At 28.1% G+C, this 20,005-nt stretch overlaps 1 protein-coding gene and 1 long non-coding RNA gene across 2 annotated transcripts; both read left to right on the top strand.

Annotated features, from left to right (window-relative positions):
* Positions 1–1,747: 1,747 nt before the first annotated feature.
* On the top strand, positions 1,748–2,778 carry LOC128201591 (uncharacterized). The gene is made up of 2 exons (XR_008253314.1): positions 1,748–1,835; positions 2,491–2,778. It is a non-coding gene; the product is annotated as an uncharacterized LOC128201591 (long non-coding RNA).
* A 5,673-nt stretch (positions 2,779–8,451) lies between these two features.
* Positions 8,452–9,389, top strand: LOC113521167 (larval cuticle protein F1-like). The gene is made up of 2 exons (XM_026906600.3): positions 8,452–8,579; positions 9,125–9,389. The coding sequence occupies exons 1-2, from the start codon at positions 8,499–8,501 to the stop codon at positions 9,326–9,328; spliced, it is 285 nt and encodes a 94-aa protein (XP_026762401.2). The 5' UTR covers positions 8,452–8,498; the 3' UTR covers positions 9,329–9,389.
* Positions 9,390–20,005: the final 10,616 nt, after the last annotated feature.

Consider the following 20,005-nt stretch of genomic DNA (forward strand, 5'->3'; position numbering starts at 1 on the left):
CCAGTCAACCCAATGCAGTTAGAAAACAAGTTGCTAGCGGGCAGCTGAAGTGCTACAACTATTAATATTTAGTGTACATAAACAAATATACAGTTAAATAAAATATTAAGATACATAATAAAATATTACATAAATACATATACTATAAATAAATATAATATCTACCTACTTATACAGTGGATGTTAAAATAAATGAATATACTACCTAGAATAGAAATTGAGTTCAATGATTTTAAGGTTTGACAGTTCAATTATAAAAATAAATAAATTAAGATTATGACTCAAACGAAAGAAAATGTAACTTCAACCTTTTCTTGAAAGAGGTAATTGAAGGGCTCTCTTGTATGTGGGAAGGGAGTTTGTTCCATAATTGGGCAGCTCGATACGAGAAAGAGTTGCCCATAAAATGTGTTCTACACAAAGGTAGGTCGAGAATCCTGGACTGAACTTGACAGGAGCGTTTAGGACGGATTGGTGGTGGTAATAATTTAAATCGAGAGCGGAGATACGAAGGAGAATTGGGGTTATTAAGTATGTTATAAAGGAAAGAAAGGATGTGCATATCACGTCGAAGTCGGATAGGAAGCCACTTTAACTGGTTGCGAAAGGCAGAAACGTGATCATATTTACGAAGACATCAGATGAACCTAATGGCCAGATTTTGTAATCGTTCCAGCTTGTTTAGAAGCTCCTCAGTCACATCCAAAAAACAGACGTCGGCATAGTCAAGTATTGGGAGTAATAGAGATTGTGCGAGCGTGATTTTAGTATTTACTGGGAGAAAGTATTGAAGTTTTATTAGTAGTATTATTTAGTAGTAGTATTTATTAGTAGATTATATTATTACATACACAAGACTTTCATAATACGAGTAAAATATTAGTAATTATGTATTATTAAAAGAAGCGACTGTAACTTAATGGTATAAATATAACATTAAACGGAATGAAGTCTGTACCAAAAGTACATTAAATTGAATTAATACTTTATCTTTGGTAATTTGATAACTATGTATGTACTTATTTTGTTTCTTATAATATTTTTTATTATATATCTAAAAATATTTTTTATTGAAAGAAAATTATTGCTAAGAGTTTGTTTTTATATATCATTGAAAATGACAAACCAGCTCAACATGCTAATAACAGCACAACAGAATATACCGCACATCTCTGATAGTATTAACTGTAAGATATTATGTGGATTAAAATTTGTCTGTGGTGTAATGCTTCTTATGATTGTAATTACACTGCCTCTCTTTATTCATTTCTATTTATAACTTGTAATACTAATATTATGATTATAAAAGTGAGTTATAAATTATAATAGGTATATATACATTAAGGAGCCAACAGGTGAGAAACATATATTCACATTTATAATACATATATTGTGTAACATGTATCTTCAAATATTATGAATTTATAAATGTTTATTAATTATTAGATTAGTTATTATTTTATCTGGTAAATGCTATGACTTGCATAGACAAGTCTCTTTAATTAATAATAACAGGTTATTGGCTAAATAATTCTTATTATAATTTATATTTACTCATGTATTTGTAAGCTTTCTATTTTCCCAACAAATAAATACTTGTTAATTAGATCTCACTTTAACCGAGTGTACTGCTGTGACCTTCCTGATTGACCGAGACACTTATCATTCCAGGCATACGCATCAAGGCTGTTTCTTCATCGTGAGTCTTCGATACAAACGGTAAGTATAAATTCGATCGGAACTTGATACAAAACATCACACTCACTACAACCATTGTAGACATTGTTTCTTTTGAAACTTAACAAAAACAACAAACAAACAAAATGTTCAAACTGGTAAGTAATTATTGTTAATGAAATATTATTATTGTTTCTTAAGTATTAAAAAAAAGAGTTTCAATGGTCGTTATACTTCCTCAATTTTTTTTTTAAATATGTAAATGTAGAATAAAAATTTCCAAAAGTTAAGCATGTTGAAGTATTTGGCCACTAGATAGTATAGAATCCGATATACTGTTGTTATATAGAGTCGTATGTGATTATTTACAATAACAAACTTTCTACTTTTACCTAATGGTTAACTTCGGTTCGCTATTTGTATATTTTTTTTGTGCAATAATGAATAAATAAATAGCTGTAATAAATAATTATCTATTTATATAAAGTAATAGTTTAAACATTAATTAATTGTTCATAATGTACAGTATCTGTTTATTACTGAAAACGAAATGTCTAATATAAACAAATGAAAATGAATCTAGTATATATTACATAAGATTTTCTAATTTTGTTACTACTAAATGATGTTGAATAATATGTAGTTTGAGATAGCAGTTAATTATTTTTTCATAAAACGTTTTTATAGTAGAGTACACCCTTAAAAGAATCATAAAAATAAATTTAGAACTGTCAAAGATCCTGACTTTAAACATAATTTTTACAATTGGTTAAAAACTAAATTTATACTTATTAAATATTGCTTAAATTTCAGTTCATCTTCGCCTGCTTCCTGGCCCTCGCTGCCGCCAAACCCGGAGTACTCGCCCCGGTGGCATACACAGCCCCGTAGCGGCGGCGTATACTGCACCTGTGGCAGCCGCGTACACCGCTCCCGTCGCATACACCGCCCCTGTTGCAGCCTACTCCGCGTACAGCTATGCTTCTCCCTACGCCGCCTACTACCTGCGTCGTTAAATACCAAAGAAAATAAAAAAAAAATTACTGCCAGCCAAGTCTGAATAATAAATGATTAAGCATTTAAATTAATTTTTTATCATTATTTGTTACCTACGTCATTTAAATATTTATTATCCGCTTAAAATTCTAACTTATTTTATAATTCTGTGATAGGTGTTTGAAATTATTGAAAATTGAAAGTGAAAATAATTCTAAAGTTGAGAAAAACCTCTTGAGGAAAACTGCAAAACTTTTCCTTCAAATGTTCAAACATAAACTTACGTTTATAATATTATTTTTAAAAATTATGTCCACATACATGCATAATGGGAATTTTAGGGACTTACTGTGTTTGTAGTTTCTGACATTTTTGCCTCTATTTTTTTTTTAACGGATTTTACCTTCTTCAACTGTTTGACTTGATCTGGAAGTTTTTTTCAGGAGACATCATTCGTCAGTGCTTTGTGTCACAGCATTAATATTTATAATATTAGTTATATATTTGACTACGGCTTTGTCCTCGTATATCAGTATAGAAAGTATTCTATGTGTTAAGTTCGATTATAACCTATCCGTGTGCCAAAGTTTATTCAAATCAATTAAGCCATTTAAGCATGATTGAGTAACAAATATCCAAAGTTTCAACATTATAATATTAGTACGATTAATGGGATAGTAATTTAACATTGATCCAAGACAACAATCTAATTTAATACTTTACTTGGCAAATAAAACAATAATTTTAATAGTGACATATTATTATGGGATCTTACTATACGGACGAATAGACTATCATATGTTTGTTATTTACGAAAATAGTAAAGCATCTTGAGTATCTCCTCCTTTGAGAAGTTGCTTAATAATAAGTAACAAAACAAGTTCAGCATTGCCGAAGTCGTGTGACACTACGTGTCGAAATAATAATAATAGTCCTTCAGACTATCTTTAAAATATTAAAGTTGTAAGGATGTATGAATACATAAAATAAATAAATAAAATCTACTGGACATTTTACACAGAGCCATCATTTCTCAAAATAAGCAGAACTTATCCTATGAATATTAGACATTTGATATTCATTATTTTTTTAAATACATACATATTGTACATAGAAAACCGCATGAGAATTCTTTCATGCTAAACTACTGAACGGTTTTAGATATATTTTTTTAATAATAACTGTCTTTATTGAATAATAAATTTACATTTACATTTAGTTAGATCTACTAGCTACCGATCTTTTATTTATATCCTAATTTAATATGTAGGTATAATAATTTACGTGGTCAAACTCTTTATTTATTTATTTATTAGAAAATTAATAAATAATAATAATTTTAATTAATATTTTATTTTTAATAACATAAATGATGAAGTAGTTACTTTTGCAGATGTCACTCATTGAATTGATTTTATTTTCTTTTAAGTAAACTTAATTTTAAGTATTATTTAATAGTTATAATGAAAATGGCTGCTTCTGTCATAATATAACGGTGGTTATTCAATTTTAGGTCTAATGGGGTAGATTTCTTTTGATACTAATTTATATATGAACTGGTATTTAGAAACGTTTATCTATATATACTGGCCATAAATACTGTTACATAAAAACTTTTCTTTCTATCAACTTTTTCATTATTTTGAATTGGGAACACGTTTATTACTTTAAAAACTTCTTTTGATTTGCAATGATCGCCTTGCACAAAGTAGGTATGGAGCCGTCGCTCATATTTCAGACATTTCAAAAGCTAGGAAACAATGACTCTGTGTAAAATGTCCAGTAGAATTTATTTATTTATTTTATGTATTCATACATCCTTACAACTTTAATATTTTAAAGATAGTCTGAAGGACTATTATTATTATTTCGACACGTAGTGTCACACGACTTCGGCAATGCAGAACTTGTTGCTGCAGCGCTGTTTTTAGTGAGGCCACCATTCGATAGACAGCGCTCGAGAAACAGGGTTAAATCTATAATATACTATTGGACTGAAAGTTATAGATAATACTAATGTTATATATGAATATAATAATAAATTATTTATTGTATAACTTATATATCGGCACTAGCGTTATTATCTGTAGCTGTGAACGAGGAAACATTAACTTGGTATTATGTTCATACAATATTTTCATAAACGCAAATGATTTTTTATTAAATCATAAGGTTAATTTGCAATAAACATAAATTAAATGATTGTATTTCCTTTTACTACAAACAGAAATTGGGATTCTCATTTGACTATTATTTCTATTTAAATGAATTAAATAAGTGATTGTATTTCCTTTTGCTACAAACAGAAATTAAGATTCTTATGCAACTGTTAGTTTTATTTAAATGAATTAAAAAAGTGATTGTATTTGCTACAAACGAAAATTCGGATTCTCATTTGACTATTATTTATATATAACTGAATTAAATAAGTGATTGTATGTCCTTTTGCTACAAACAGAAAGTAAGATTCTCATTCGACTGTTAGTTTTATTTAAATGATTACAAAAAGTGATTGTATTTCCTTTTGCTACAAAAAGAAATATTCTGTATTTGAATGTATTAAACTAATAAATTAATCAATATCAATGTTTTACAATACACTAAACAATTGCAAATAACTGTATTCACTTATGTAAAAGAAAAATACGGTATTCAAATGACTGTTCAGTATTTTTACTAGAACACATTATTAAATTAACTATTGCACAATGTTAAGGTTCAACATGATTATAAGTAAGTTAATATATAATACTTAGTTATTATTAGAAAATTGTAATAAAATAAATAGAATAAATAAAGTTGTGAAACTGTGAGTGAATACACGAGCGCGCATTTGATTTAACGGAAAAAGCATCCGTGCACTCGAACATAGTTATAAGAGTATAAAAACAGAATATTCAGTCCAATAATATCCGAGAGACTATACAGTACTGATGCCTAAGGACTATAAATATAAGTGTAATTGGAAAGTATAGAAATAAAATGGTTCAAAGAAGAAAAGTATAATTTGTTATAGCTACAAATAAATAAAGGATGAACCAAGACAAAAACCAAGTAATTTCAGTAATACTAACATCACTATGCCAAAATTTAGGCAAAAAACACTACCTGCTTCGTTATATACAATACAACAAGATATAGTGAAGATAAATAGAATAGTTATGTATAGTCATTTATAATTTATCTCCTAAATTTACAATTTTTGTACTGGAATTAAATGTGTTTTAAATGATATTTAAACTGATAAAAACTGAAATGAATTGACAACCGAAAGAGGTAAATTGTTTCAGCATTTCTTAGCGAATGTTTAAAGCTTTCACGAAATACTACAGTTTTGTATGTAGGGCACATCAAATAGGGATGTGACGCACTAATGTTACATTCTGAAAATGTAAGTTTTCGAATAAATAAAATGTTTTTTTTTTTTTATTTATTATTAATCCAAAAAGCAACACCGCAAGATTAAACAGTCGTCTATTTTTCATTCAATTTCATTCCATATATTCCATCCTATTGATTAATAAATAAGGTAACATATGCTTGCGAAGGTAAAAAAAAAACAGAACCGTGCACATATATTCTGCACTTGCTTTATATTTTTTTTAGTACGTGACAGCAGATATCCTCCATAAACAATGTATGCATAGTTGGGTTTAAATAGGATTAACAAAGGTATACATTTTGTTAGCAATATACTTTCAGATCTCTCTTGTCTACGCGGTCCCCTTTGTAATCATCTCGATTATTCTTATTATTATTATTCTTCGTTTACCACTCTCATACTCACCTATTATTTATTACGGGTGCCCAATTAGCATATATTAACTGCACTGTTAGTATTCCATTATCATTTATTAAAAAATCCATTTTCATTTATTAAAGGAATCTCACTTATATAATTAAGACTGTGTTCAAAAAATAAAAATAAAAAAATCGGCTTCAATTATGTAAAACCAATTCTTTTAATTTAAAAATTAAACTAATGAACCGATTTTGATATTTTTTTATAGTCCAATCTTTAAGTATATACTTTTAGATAAAAAAGGTTTTTCCAAATTGGTTTAAACTGACGGAGTTGTGAAATAAGACACATAAAAAATACAATGGAATTGAGAACTTCTTTTTTTTTAAAGTCGTTTGAAAATACTCTGTTACTTGTAGATTCGGCCGTGTATCAAATAATTATCTTTCAATCCTATAACATTTTGAAAATTTAAATATCTATTTTTCTTAATGCTCGGTTGAATATAGAAAACCCCTGAAAGAATGCAATTTCTCATTTATAGATGTATCTGATAAATTAATAGTAGACCCCGTAGTTTCGACTATGTATTGATCTGGCAGTTAATTTTATTTTATATCTATTAAGTGTTCTAATATGTAAAAAAATATAACCTATCAATTATATAAACACCTTACATCTAAAGTAGTATAAATATCAAAAACAAGTCTTTAAAAAATTACTTAAAGATAAAACATCTTTGAAATCACTGGTAAGGTACCTAAAAGACTTGCTGCATTTCCATGCTGAATACCTATGGAAATGCGTTGACCAAAGTATAGGCCAGCCTTCCGGTCATCAGAGGTTTCCACCAGCTGGCGTGATACCTCTTTGAAAAGACTCATGGCCTCGAGCTCCACGGACCCGGGGGGAAAGGGATTGTTAGTAATGGAGAGTAAAAATCCCATTGCTAGCAATATCCACGAACCCAGAGTTTCAAGTCCAAACGCCGCAAATATATATCCATTTCCAAGGGATGAATATTTATGACGCTTGATAGTCTCCTGGTGTGTTGCGGCGGCACCAGCCCTGTTGGATGTACTTGAAAGTTGAGACGGCGCCATTCTATTAAGTTGCAGAAAAGTTAAATAATCATTTAATTCAATAATGTATGAATTATACCAATCAATAAAATATAAATTTTAATTTTATTAAAACGTAATGTAATATGTATTTGTTCATAAATACTCGTATTTTATAAATTTATTTTCAATAATTTTAATAGTGTTTCTAGATACAATATTATGTACTTTCAGAATATATACTCTATTTAGTTTTTTTTTTATTGACATAAAATATACAAATTTTTAAATTTCTAATTTAGAAAAATTTGGTAGAGATTCGCAGAATAAGTAAATAGTTATAATCAAGACCTGGGGGGCTTATTATGAAATTTAAAACATAGGTTATAAATTAAATGGAGCTGTGAATTGACAATAAATGCATAGAAAAAACCGGTCAATTTATAGACACACATAAACATTAAACAAGTTTAGGTTAAACTTATTAAATTGTATTTATAAAGTTTGTTTGTATTTTGTACTCAAAAAAATTGTAATAAATCTTCGCTCTCACAATGGAAAGCTTAAGCATCATTATTATCTTTCTAAATTAAATGAAGTCCAAGTCAATTAATGGGAACCAACTATGGAAACCAAGGTTTTGTAAATTTATTATTCTATTAATTTAACCTGTATGTAACTTACACTATATTTAATTTAAAATTTATTTTTATTTATAATTTCTCTTACAATCATTTGGAGATTTAGATAAGTATGTATATTTTTTAATAAAATATGCATATAATAGCACAAGAAATCAGAAAGTATATTTTATATAACTTACATTATTTTTGTATAACGTTCTGCTCGCTTGAGTTGATTTTCATATGTACACCATCACATGATAATGATCTCTATAATGTAACACTGTGACCTTTCTCGGTAGGACCACTTATAATTCCTGACATCCACCGCGAAACTGTTTCTTCATTGTGGCTGTTCGATACATACGAACAGTATAAATTGAACTGAAACCTAAATCAATGTATCACATTCACAACAACAGTTGTTCAGCTACTTGTTTTTACAAACATATCAAAACAATAAACAATATGTTCAAACTGGTAAGTTTTTCGAACTTAAAAAAGTCAAAATAAATAATAATATGGTATTAAAATAAATAAAGGGTGATTGACTAATATGTATTACCTGACTTTCAAATTTGTTTATTATTAAAGAAACGGGCAACGAAGATGATATGTTCAATTCTAAACATTTTAAATGTTAGTCTGATAGATGTAGGAGGTGTATTAGTAAAATGTAGTAAAAAAAATTATTTAACATTCTATTAACTTTAACATTCATTTAACTTCAAGTTTACAGGCAGTAATAATCCTGAGTAATATTATAAATGTGAATGTTTTTTTTCCATTTCTTTGCGCTTTATACCTCAATTAATTGCCATGAAATTTGGTATTCACGTAATATTTAGAATAGAGAAGGACCGAATTTTTTATTGATCAATTAATATATCCCAATATGTTGGTGAAATTGCGAGTGAAATCTAGTATTTTTATAATGTTTTGATAGAACCTAACAAATAAGGAATATCTAGTAATTTATAATAAATTTTCTTATCACTAGACGCTAAATATTATTTTAATTTCAGTTTATCTTCGCTTGCTTCCTGGCCCTCGCTGCCGCCAAACCCGGAGTACTAGCCCCAGTGGCATACACCGCCCCCGTAGCGGCGGCGTATACTGCACCCGTGGCGGCCGCGTACACCGCTCCTGTCGCATACACCGCCCCTGTTGCAGCCTACTCGGCGTATGGTTATGCTTCCCCATATGCTGCTTACTACCTGCGTCGCTGAATATAAAAAATACGAAAGGACTATAATTACTTCATTTGAATAAAACGAATATTATTATGTATTTATATTTTTTTTATTGATTTTAATACTAAGAGTGAAAAAGAAATATTAATTTCGACATGGAACGATCACTATTCCAAATCACCAGTTAATAATCCTTTTAGTCTTGACATCTCTCAACTCTATGAAACTATCGTGCTAAATTGCAGGTGTATTCATCACGATGGACTAGCTGATATGCTTTTTCATTCTCAGTTAGTGCTGGCGGGGTAGCCATTTCATTATCATGCATTAAAAAAACCATTTGTAGTTTAGTAGGTATATTGCTTATTAGTTGTAATATAGTCTACTTATATATATAGTAAATTAAATCTACCATTAAATTGTATAAGTAATAATTTTGTAACACTTGTTTTTAAAAATAATTTCTATTTAATGTATCATATTGGTAAAGGCTACTGATATTTTTTTTTTATTTTGCTTCGCAAAAATAATAATCTCGTATTCCGCTTTTAAAGATCATCCAAATAGAATACTCGTATGTATTATATATATTTATAGAAATTTCTGTAAAAATTAAAGCTCTTAAACTTATCCGTTTAGACTCTTCAGTAAACATTTTAAATTTATTTATTTTATTCATATCTGTTAGATATAAATAACAGAAATAACTACGGTTATGACTGTAACTTCTAGCAGCTAGACTCTAATATTATATATTCGTAGTCGTCGTGGTGAGTGTAACATTCTACATGCCAAATTTTGACAAAGATACGAGTACCTATATTACAAATTCAACAAGAAAAAAATATGACACAATTACCTTAAAATTCCCTTCAAATATCGGTTTATCAACATAAAATTTTAATTGTTTTAATTAGCTATTTACCAAGCATGTATATTTATTACATTTGAAAAATTCATATAGAAAACATCAGAAGAATATGTAATTTAGAATAGTTATGTATATTATATTTTTAGAACTAAGGATTAACTAGCATGACATCTATAAAAAGATAAAGTCACCAATATACGTTTAGCTTAAAATGTATACTTCATATATCCGGCTGGATTACAATTCATTAACATAAATAGACCATAAAGATATATCTAAATAGTTTATATTCACTATCACTATGCACAAAAGAAATATTGAAACAGGTAAGATCAAGATCAACTGTAAGGATGTTTGACTGTTTAAAACATTTACGAACAGACTCTCTACAATCCATATTATAAATTAAACGTATGGTTTTTTTTTATAATATAAATGTAATTTGAATATTTGCCACTATACCCTATAATAATATGTATATGACACTATAAAAATAGTTAAAATAAAGAAGTTTAGCTGTTGCAACATTTGACAACTGCTTAATTTTATTAACTGCATAAGCAGCAGAGCTAAGTTTACCAGTCAATTTTAATATATATTCCCACTGTAATTTGGTATTTATAGTAATCCCAAGAAATACAATATCGGTAACAAAGTCTAAAGTCAATCTAATAATGAGTACGCATTAACTTGTCTTATATTTAGAAGTGTAACTTTAATGTTCTTTGTTTTATTTGGACTTAATAATAAACTTGCTGTAAATCATTTTCAGACAACAGAGAGAACACCATTCAACTCATCTGTATCAATGGTTTTACGTAATAATGAAGTATTATCAACATACAGTACTTACCACAAATAAGAAACCAACTTACATTTATATTTATTATATTAATAAGCATTATATGATCTCGCTACTGATTAAACATTTCGTGATTACTTACACAATTCTCCGGTTTTCAAATTTAATGAAGTCACCAGTCATGAAATTTGATATACATAATACACGTAGTATTTGGGATAGAGAAAAATATAAACTACTTTTTATTTATTTTAATCGATATATTACATTCTCGCAGACTAAGCTATGGATAAGAAATATTTATAGTAGATATTTATTGCTTATTAGGAAGAGTCACATAATCACACCCTATTCTTCAAACTAGGATATCCTGAATTATGAGAAATCAGTTAATAAACATCTGAAGCCATCCTCCAAACACTCAGATACGTATAAATAATTTGGTCCGTATGAATATCGATTCTTGGACCTTATACCTGCAACCACTGCATCATGGAGGTCGTCGTCATCATCGCTTATATGGCACTGAAAGTAAACTTTATCTAAATATATTGAACAGAGTCTATAAACTTCTCTAAAGATAGAGGTTAAATAAATCAATATCCTATATATATATATCTATTCACAAGAGGAATATAAAGTCCAATGATTGGGAATGAGTCTCTTATCTTGAAAAAAAAATCGTTACCAAGATTAGCATTTTTCATCTTGAATAAAAAAAACATATTTAATTCTAACATCTATGTTACAAAAAAGTAAAAACAAAAGCACACCTAAAATATTACTTTAAAAAGTGTTTATTCATTAATTAGAAGTTTTAAATATTCTGCAAATATAGAAATGTATATAAAAAATCGAATATAAATATCCCACATCTATTATGTTAACGGACATTTAAAATAATATTTGATCCACATACTTTTATATGCCGATATTATTGATATGCCAAGCGTGAATACGGCGGGACTGCTGCACCAGCTAAAACTCTTTTACCTAATCCTCCACCTAATCTTCTGCCTAAAATTCCACTTAATCCTCCACCAAAACCTCCAACTAACCCTCCACCCAGACCTTTATTAATCCTTCGCCTAAAACTGATTCACCACCTAAACCTCCACTTAAGCCTCCAACAATACCAGCATATTTTATAAACATAATTTAACTAATATAAACATACAGGAAAAGGAATAGATTTGGAGTAGAAAGAGGAAGAATGAGTAGGAGTTGTGAGTTGGAGGTTGTATTTAATATAAAGAATAAGAATTTTTTCTATGATTCTTTTAAATAATTGGATTAAAAGGATAAAAATTCGACGAAGACGGATATTTTATTTTTTATACTTTTATAAATAAATAACCTATTATGATCAGTAAGACTGTATTCTAATTAAAACTAACGTACATGAGGCAAGTTATGAAAAGTGGGTCGTCAGCTGGTTTGATATTCTAAAAGTTGCATAAAAAAGGTTGTATGACAAGCCCTTTGATCTGAACGTATTTGGTGAATATCGTTGATAATATTATATGCATCTCGTCGTTTTTATTTGAAAATGAATATTTTTTATTATAATTTTCCATTACGATAATCTATTTATTTAAACATTAATGCACAATGTAATTCTATGTACATTTATTGGACTAAACAGTGAGCGGTATTCTCTATCAGTAACCAAAAAAGTAAATAAAGTATGTAACCATTGAGCAAACAGAGAAATAACTAGGCGATACATTCATTAATTGAAGAAAATAATAAAGATTACATTTAAATGTGATTAATAAATATTAATCACATTTAAATGTAATCTTATTATAATTATATATTATATTATTGTTTATTAACTTTAATAAAATAATAAAAAAATATATACAAATACAGATATTGTTAATACTAACCAAGAATTGTACTTTCATTTTTTGGTTTTAATTCTTTTTTACACTTCAGTTAGAAATAAATATGTACGATGCCAAAATTGCAATTTGCGTAAGTGACTTATGGCATTGTTACCAATTCGTTTTTAAACTTATTTTTAGTGTATAAGTGTAGAACGAAATAGCAATTGGTCTCAGTTTCTATAATAGTACCTTGTAAATAATAATAGTTGATTAGAAACATGTATGTAATGTTTACCCGCCATGAATCAAATATATTTCGTATTCATTAAAAATCTTATTATAATGGATGTAAAGACCAAATAAGTACGCTAATACTCGTATAATTCGTTATATTTATTTGTTTAATTTATTAAGTTATTAATTTATTTATTTATTAACAAGCTGTTCGCACGATCATAACTTACTTTAGACACAGGTATGAATTAAAATAGATAACGTAATTACATATATTTTGAGAGTTAATTTTTAGATTTAAACTGAGTTCATAAAAGCTTACAGATTTACATTACTGGTTACATTACTATTTAGTTTAGATATTAAATCAGGTATTAGCCTACATTGTATTAATTTTACGATTAAATCAATTGTAATCTAGAATTAATGCAATATCGCGTCAGTATTTAAAAAAGTAAGTGATGCTTTTCAAGTAGGTCAGTGTTTGGAATAGTTAAAATGTTCCCTTTTTATGTAACTCATTGACTAAATTTTTTTTTCATTTTGTTTATTATAGAAACATACATTATAATATATTACTAAATATCAAATTATAATAATAAATTAATACAATTATATTATATAACCAGGCTTTAATATAATATGCATAACTTGATATCATTATGTGAAGCTTGTGTTATTTATATTACATATAGTAATCTAATTAAACTAACCCAGCGAGTTTGATGGACTACCTGTTTGAATCCGGCCCGGTTTTAAAAACGTAACAAGCGCGAGTGGCATTTATGGAGCAAAGGTTTCATATATTAGTAAAATATAGTAAACAAAGGATTAAATTAAAAAAATAAATTATATTTCTGCTATTAGGTATGATAATTTTGAAGAAAAAAGGTTTAGTCTCGAGTCCTCGAATTCCTTCACGTGATAATCGTTTCAACCTAATTTGTAAAAATATTATTCTAACACACATAATTAAGCCCTTTGAAATATAAAAGGCCTCTATGTTTTAAGTGACTTGATATTATGTAATATCTAAGTGTATGTGATTATTTGTTTAATCGATTCTGATAAGGTATATACCAGTTTTTAGTTAGGCTGGTTAGTGTTGTTAGTTTATGTTACCTATTCAATAATACATTATATTTTTAAATCATTGATTTATTTTATCGTAACAAAATAATTAGTAGATTGACAGGTATCAATTGATTTAATATATTGCTTGCTTCCATTCTCTCTAGCTAATTTTATTGCCAAAAACTGAATACGTAACAACATAAAAGTAATGTACAGCTTTCCTAACCTTATGTAGATAATATAAAATTTACAATTCGATACTTAGGTAAGGGACTTATATTTATTATCCCACATAATTCATACTGTTTTTTCAGTTTCCAAGACTTTCCATGATGGATAATTTCTTACACAAGAATATATATATATATATATATATATATATATATACATACATACATACATACATACATATATAAACAATTTGATTCACTTATGTCACATAAATTATTTATTAACTGACTTTATAAATGTCAAATACTGATTATTCTGATTTTACTAGTTATATTTTACGACTTTTTTGTTCAGTATAATTGTTAGTGATTTTACATCTTGTAATTTGAATAATATTAAAAAGTTAAATGTATTGTATTTGGAATCAATATTTTATTTTAGTTGTCAATGGCTATTAATGCTATGACTTAAATTTTAACGATCAATGCTAGTTAACGTTACCTATCTTAACTAGCACTGGTCATTTAATCAAATTTATATACACAATATTATATTGTTTTAAATTGTTTATTTATACATACTTTAATTGTTATTTATCTTAATCAATTATATGTCTGTCTGTATACAGTAAAAGTATTTTTGCACTGCTGTTGGAGTAGGATCAGGATATGTACCTCATTATAAATCACACACACAAACAATATACATCTGTAAATGTGTTTCACGGTTTTGTACGTATAGTTTTTTTCTATTTTGTACAGTTTATAAGTTCTCAGTAATATAAAATAACATATAAAGTAATAATTTAGCAATTTCTAATTTTAGAACTTATAGGGTACAGAGGAATAATCATGTCTGTTATGTTCATGGTACTGATCATATCTATAGACGACGGTTACCACTTTCCAGCAAGTGGGCCGTCAGCTTGTTTGCCATTCTAAATTGTATAAAACAAAATTGCTTTGATTGATAATCGTCATAAAATGTAAGTAAGTCACTGAATTGACTCTATATTTATTAAGTTGGCAACATTTGGATAGACCTATCCTTCATACATGTGTAGTGAAAATCCATATTTTAGACAACATTTTAACGTTTTACTCTAAAAAAAATAGAGACTTCAATATTAATATAATTTACCGATTAAATATTAAAAATAGTAAAATAATAACATATACACTATTATAATTGTATTACATACTAAAACATTTATAATCATAATGTACGAGTATGCTAAATGAGATAGTAAATATATGCAAGTACACGACAGACATACCGTCTACACTAATCGCCTCGAGATATTAGTTTTTTAAATTAGGTAATTTATGCGTATTATAAGACGATTTTTATTTAATTATTAAATTATAGCATAATAAATTTATTATTATATATATTAGGATATATATATATATATATATATATATATATATATATATATATATATATATATATATATTACTCATGTCAGGACGTGGAGATATATATATATATAACATGGAGATTAAAACATGAGGTGACTCTTTGTATTCTTACTCCATAAACGATTTGTGTGATTGGTCTTATATCTTCTATTGATTATTATATCTGACTTATAAGGTTTTTACCATAAATTTTATCATAATTGCATTCCATTTGAAAATATATGTAACCTTAAATAAAATAAATGTTAAAATTAACACAATTATAATGAAATTGGCAGTGTCCTCGTGAGTTTGTTTTCTTGCCTACTAACTGACCAAACTAATCGCAATTCAAAGAACGTGGACTCAAAAGCAAAGCAGGGACATCACGTTGCGTATATTAGCCTTCACAACTTACTATAAAGTACGACACAAACAGTAATTGAACATCATTCAGCTCAGTAGCTCAGTGAAATAACAATCAAGATGTTCAAACTGGTAAGTAGATCACAAAAAAAGAAAAAAAAAACTGTAAAATTTTTTTTTAAATTAAACATTGATGGAAATGAAATTGTAACTCAATAAACAAATTATTGAGTTACTTTCCACAGCTCAATGGTTAATCCTGTTTTGATAACTATATCAAACTCTGGGAAAAATATAATTACTTTTAAATTAACTTCTTTGAATGTGAATAAGGGTAAATATAATTGCAGTCAAAAGAGAACATTTTATTAATATCCAAACGCAATTTGTTAAAGTGTTACAAAGGAATTCGACTAAAATTTATTTAAATCTAGGTCAACATGTTGAAAATATTATTCTTATTTGTCTTAAAATGTTCTGATATACCCCTGATTTGTTTAAACTATCTTGAGAACAATTTATATCTTATTATATTATATACAGTTAATCCTGGTATGTTTCATTCTATATCTTATGTTTATTATTGTTTCAGTTCATTTTCGCCTGCTTCCTGGCCCTCGCTGCCGCCAAACCCGGAGTACTCGCCCCAGTGGCATACACCGCCCCCGTAGCTGCGGCGTACACAGCACCCGTGGCGGCCGCGTACACCGCTCCCGTCGCATACACCGCCCCTGTTGCAGCCTACTCAGCGTACACCTATGCCTCCCCATACGCCGCCTACTACTTACGTCGTTAAACACCAAAGAAAATAACAAATATGAGAGACTACCTACCGACTCAGATACATAAGTCTGAATAAAAATTATTATTTAAGCACTTTAATAGTTTTTCTTATTATTTTTAATTAAAAAACCCTGAAGGTTTTAGAGAAGTTGGTTTATCGACATAAGCCAAATGACCTATTTTTAATCTCAATTATCATTATTAACTGGTACCCCGCTATCGTATACTAATAGCACGGACGGAATTACAATTCCATTTTGATCCCATAAAAAAAACTATAAATTACATCTATTATGGTCGAATGCTACAACAATACGATAATAAAAAGGATTATTCTAACTCTATGATATTAATTTAATGCAAGCGCTTATTGTTAGTGACAGTCCTACATGATATATTTATCATTCGGGATATAAGGTAATCCTATTAAAATTTGATATGTCTATGAATAACATAATGCTCTAAAACCGAATTTCAAATGCATATAAATTGAATACGTATCTAATCAACTACTTATTAAAGTGTTACAGACACTTATGAACGCTGAAAAAAAAAATTAGTCTTTCTCAAACATGCTTGGAAATGTGAGCATTATTTTGACAATCTTCTTCGAGATAAATCAAACTTGCCGTGCTGGCCAAGATACATACGGGCAGCGGCCGGCAAAATTTGTATGAAAATCCATATCTGTCGTGTTTTGCGACCAGATAAATTACTATGTAAACTCATATCTGTCCTGTAATTTAAAAATGAAATGACCTTTTACTTCGAAACATGGCTACCAAGGAGGAAACTAATACAAGGTTTTATTTAAATTTAGAACTGGCTTGCAAATAGAAAGCTGTTTATTGAAAAAAAAAACAAGGGAACATTATGGCGCGTGAAAAATTATTATTGTTCGTTATTCGTCATTGAACTTAAAAAGTAAAATTGTGTTTTTGATTTCCGCGCATTGTTTGAGAAAAGTACTATACAAGCTTTGGCCACAACTAGGCATTGATAGACACACGTATGTGTGCTTCGGCTACGCCTAGGCCCACATTTGTACGTTCGTCCATCAATGCCTCAGTTGCTGGCCTCTGCAGTAATGTACTATAACTAATTAGACTGTAACGAGAAAATTTACATAGACAACATTGCTTTTTATATTTTGCAAGAAACCAATGTGTTTGTGGCGCTGAAAAAAAATTTCAAGAAACTTTAGAAGAAATATGATACGTATAAAATATTTGTACTTGAACTAAATTATAGTATGTGCGTATCTGGTACCTGATTAAATTACGTACGTTGATTTATCATTTGTCGAAGACATTTGTAGTACAGGTTAACTTAAGAGAGTTTTAACCACTTATATACATATATTGACATGAACATAGATTGAGTAAATTAAAAAAGTAAGTTTAAATACTAAATAAAAATCAACTATTAAAAAATCACACTCTAAAAAGAATAAAACGAGAAATATTTTCATCTGAAATAAATGTGTACAAACTATTTAATATTTATTATCTATCTATCTATTAAATAACTTATACGTAATATGTTTTAATTTATTTAATACATAAAATGATGTTTAGAGGGAAGCGTGAATGATCACGGCTATCCTGTGATGATATTTGAATACCATCTGATACATATGGTCATATAGCGTCTTCTAGATATATGTATATAGAAATTCATCCTGCTAGATGAATTTGCCCTAAAGCTTATAATCGGTTTTTTTAGGATAGGTGGCATACGACCACAGATATTTTCTGAACATCATTATGAATATGTATTAAATACATCACGTATACATTAAAATATATTTCGTGTAAGTTGTCTATTTATCCAGGTGGTTCTGGGTCGTTCCTTTTGACAGACATGATGATGACGATAACTTCATTTATTAGACAATAAATATTGACTATCTTGTAGAAGTTCTACATATCAAATTCAGATGTAAATGAAATATTTTTTTGTTTCATACTTTTTTGATAATGTTCAGTATCTTTTACCTAAAATCAGTAAAATGGTTTAACTATTAATACAGAGTCAACAAATTTAATTGAATCTATTTAATTCTCATAGGTACATGATTTTAGTAGCCATCACAGTAGCTAAAGTTTAAGTAAATATTTGCTGTTGGAATCAAAATGCGCTGTAATTGTTTTAATTATTTAATTTATTCTACAAAAATGAGAAATTTACGGTGGCCAGTATGAAAGTTGATGGAGGAAGCGAGAACGGAAACAGATCGCCGTGTTGCAATGCTACATTAATCAGTGTTTCCATATACAAAATTTACATTGTTAGTTTATGCTTTTAGAATAAAAAATATTTTCTGTTAAGATATAATATTGGATCTTAACAGTTGCTTAAGGTTTGCTAACTATTTATCAATTAATAGATTGAAGATTTCATTTAATGTTACTAATTGTATTTAATTGCATATAAGGTAATAACGATACCTTACACACAACTAAGCACAACTTACAAAATAGTACAACAAGTCCTGCGTACTGGTTGTTTCAGTCAATCCATTCAAACTTTAAATTAAAAGTAAAAAAAAAAGTTAACAATACCTTAAGTATGCTCTATGATTTTTTTCAATATAAAGCAGTTGTCTGTTTTGTATTAGAAAATAAAAAAAACATACTAAAATTATTATAAAAAATAAATACAATATAATAATGTCCGAAAACATTAAAAAAATATAACTTAAAGTCATTAAAATTTTTTGTAATATGATCAATAAAGAATAAATAACTAATAAAAGTCACAGTATTTATCAAATAAGCGACTATGCGAGAAAATGTATTCGAACAGTGACGAATAAACCTCCAGCGGGTAAAGGGCGGTTTTAAATAAATGAAAAAAAAAACAAGCAACAAATACAAGACTATTATGGCTTCATGAAAGTAGAACTGATATGTAGTTCTAATAAGACTGGAAATGATCATACATCTTTTCTTATTAGTAGTGACAAATAGCTAATAAAATTTCATTCTTTTATATACATGTTTATGGAAAACGCGTTATACACTCCAGAATTTAACTGTATTGCATTTGAAGCAAATAATAGCATATGTAATACGAAGTAATCACATTTATAATATCGGGTATTTGGTTCATATCTGCAGATAATGTATGTTTTCTATTAGATGGACTTGCTAGTTACTAGCTAGTTAGTTTACTAAC

This window comes from Galleria mellonella, unplaced genomic scaffold (genome assembly GCF_026898425.1).
Source record: "Galleria mellonella isolate WM207_F2 unplaced genomic scaffold, CSIRO_AGI_GalMel_v1 utg55, whole genome shotgun sequence".
NCBI lineage: Eukaryota > Metazoa > Arthropoda > Insecta > Lepidoptera > Pyralidae > Galleria > Galleria mellonella.

Coding starts and splice junctions, on each gene's coding strand:
- LOC113521167 (XM_026906600.3), top strand. CDS start 8,499: ATGTATCACATTCACAACAACAGTTGTTCAGCTACTTGTTTTTACAAA. Junction 8,580..9,124: donor TAAACAATATGTTCAAACTG/GTAAGTTTTTCG, acceptor TTTTAATTTCAG/TTTATCTTCGCTTGCTTCCT.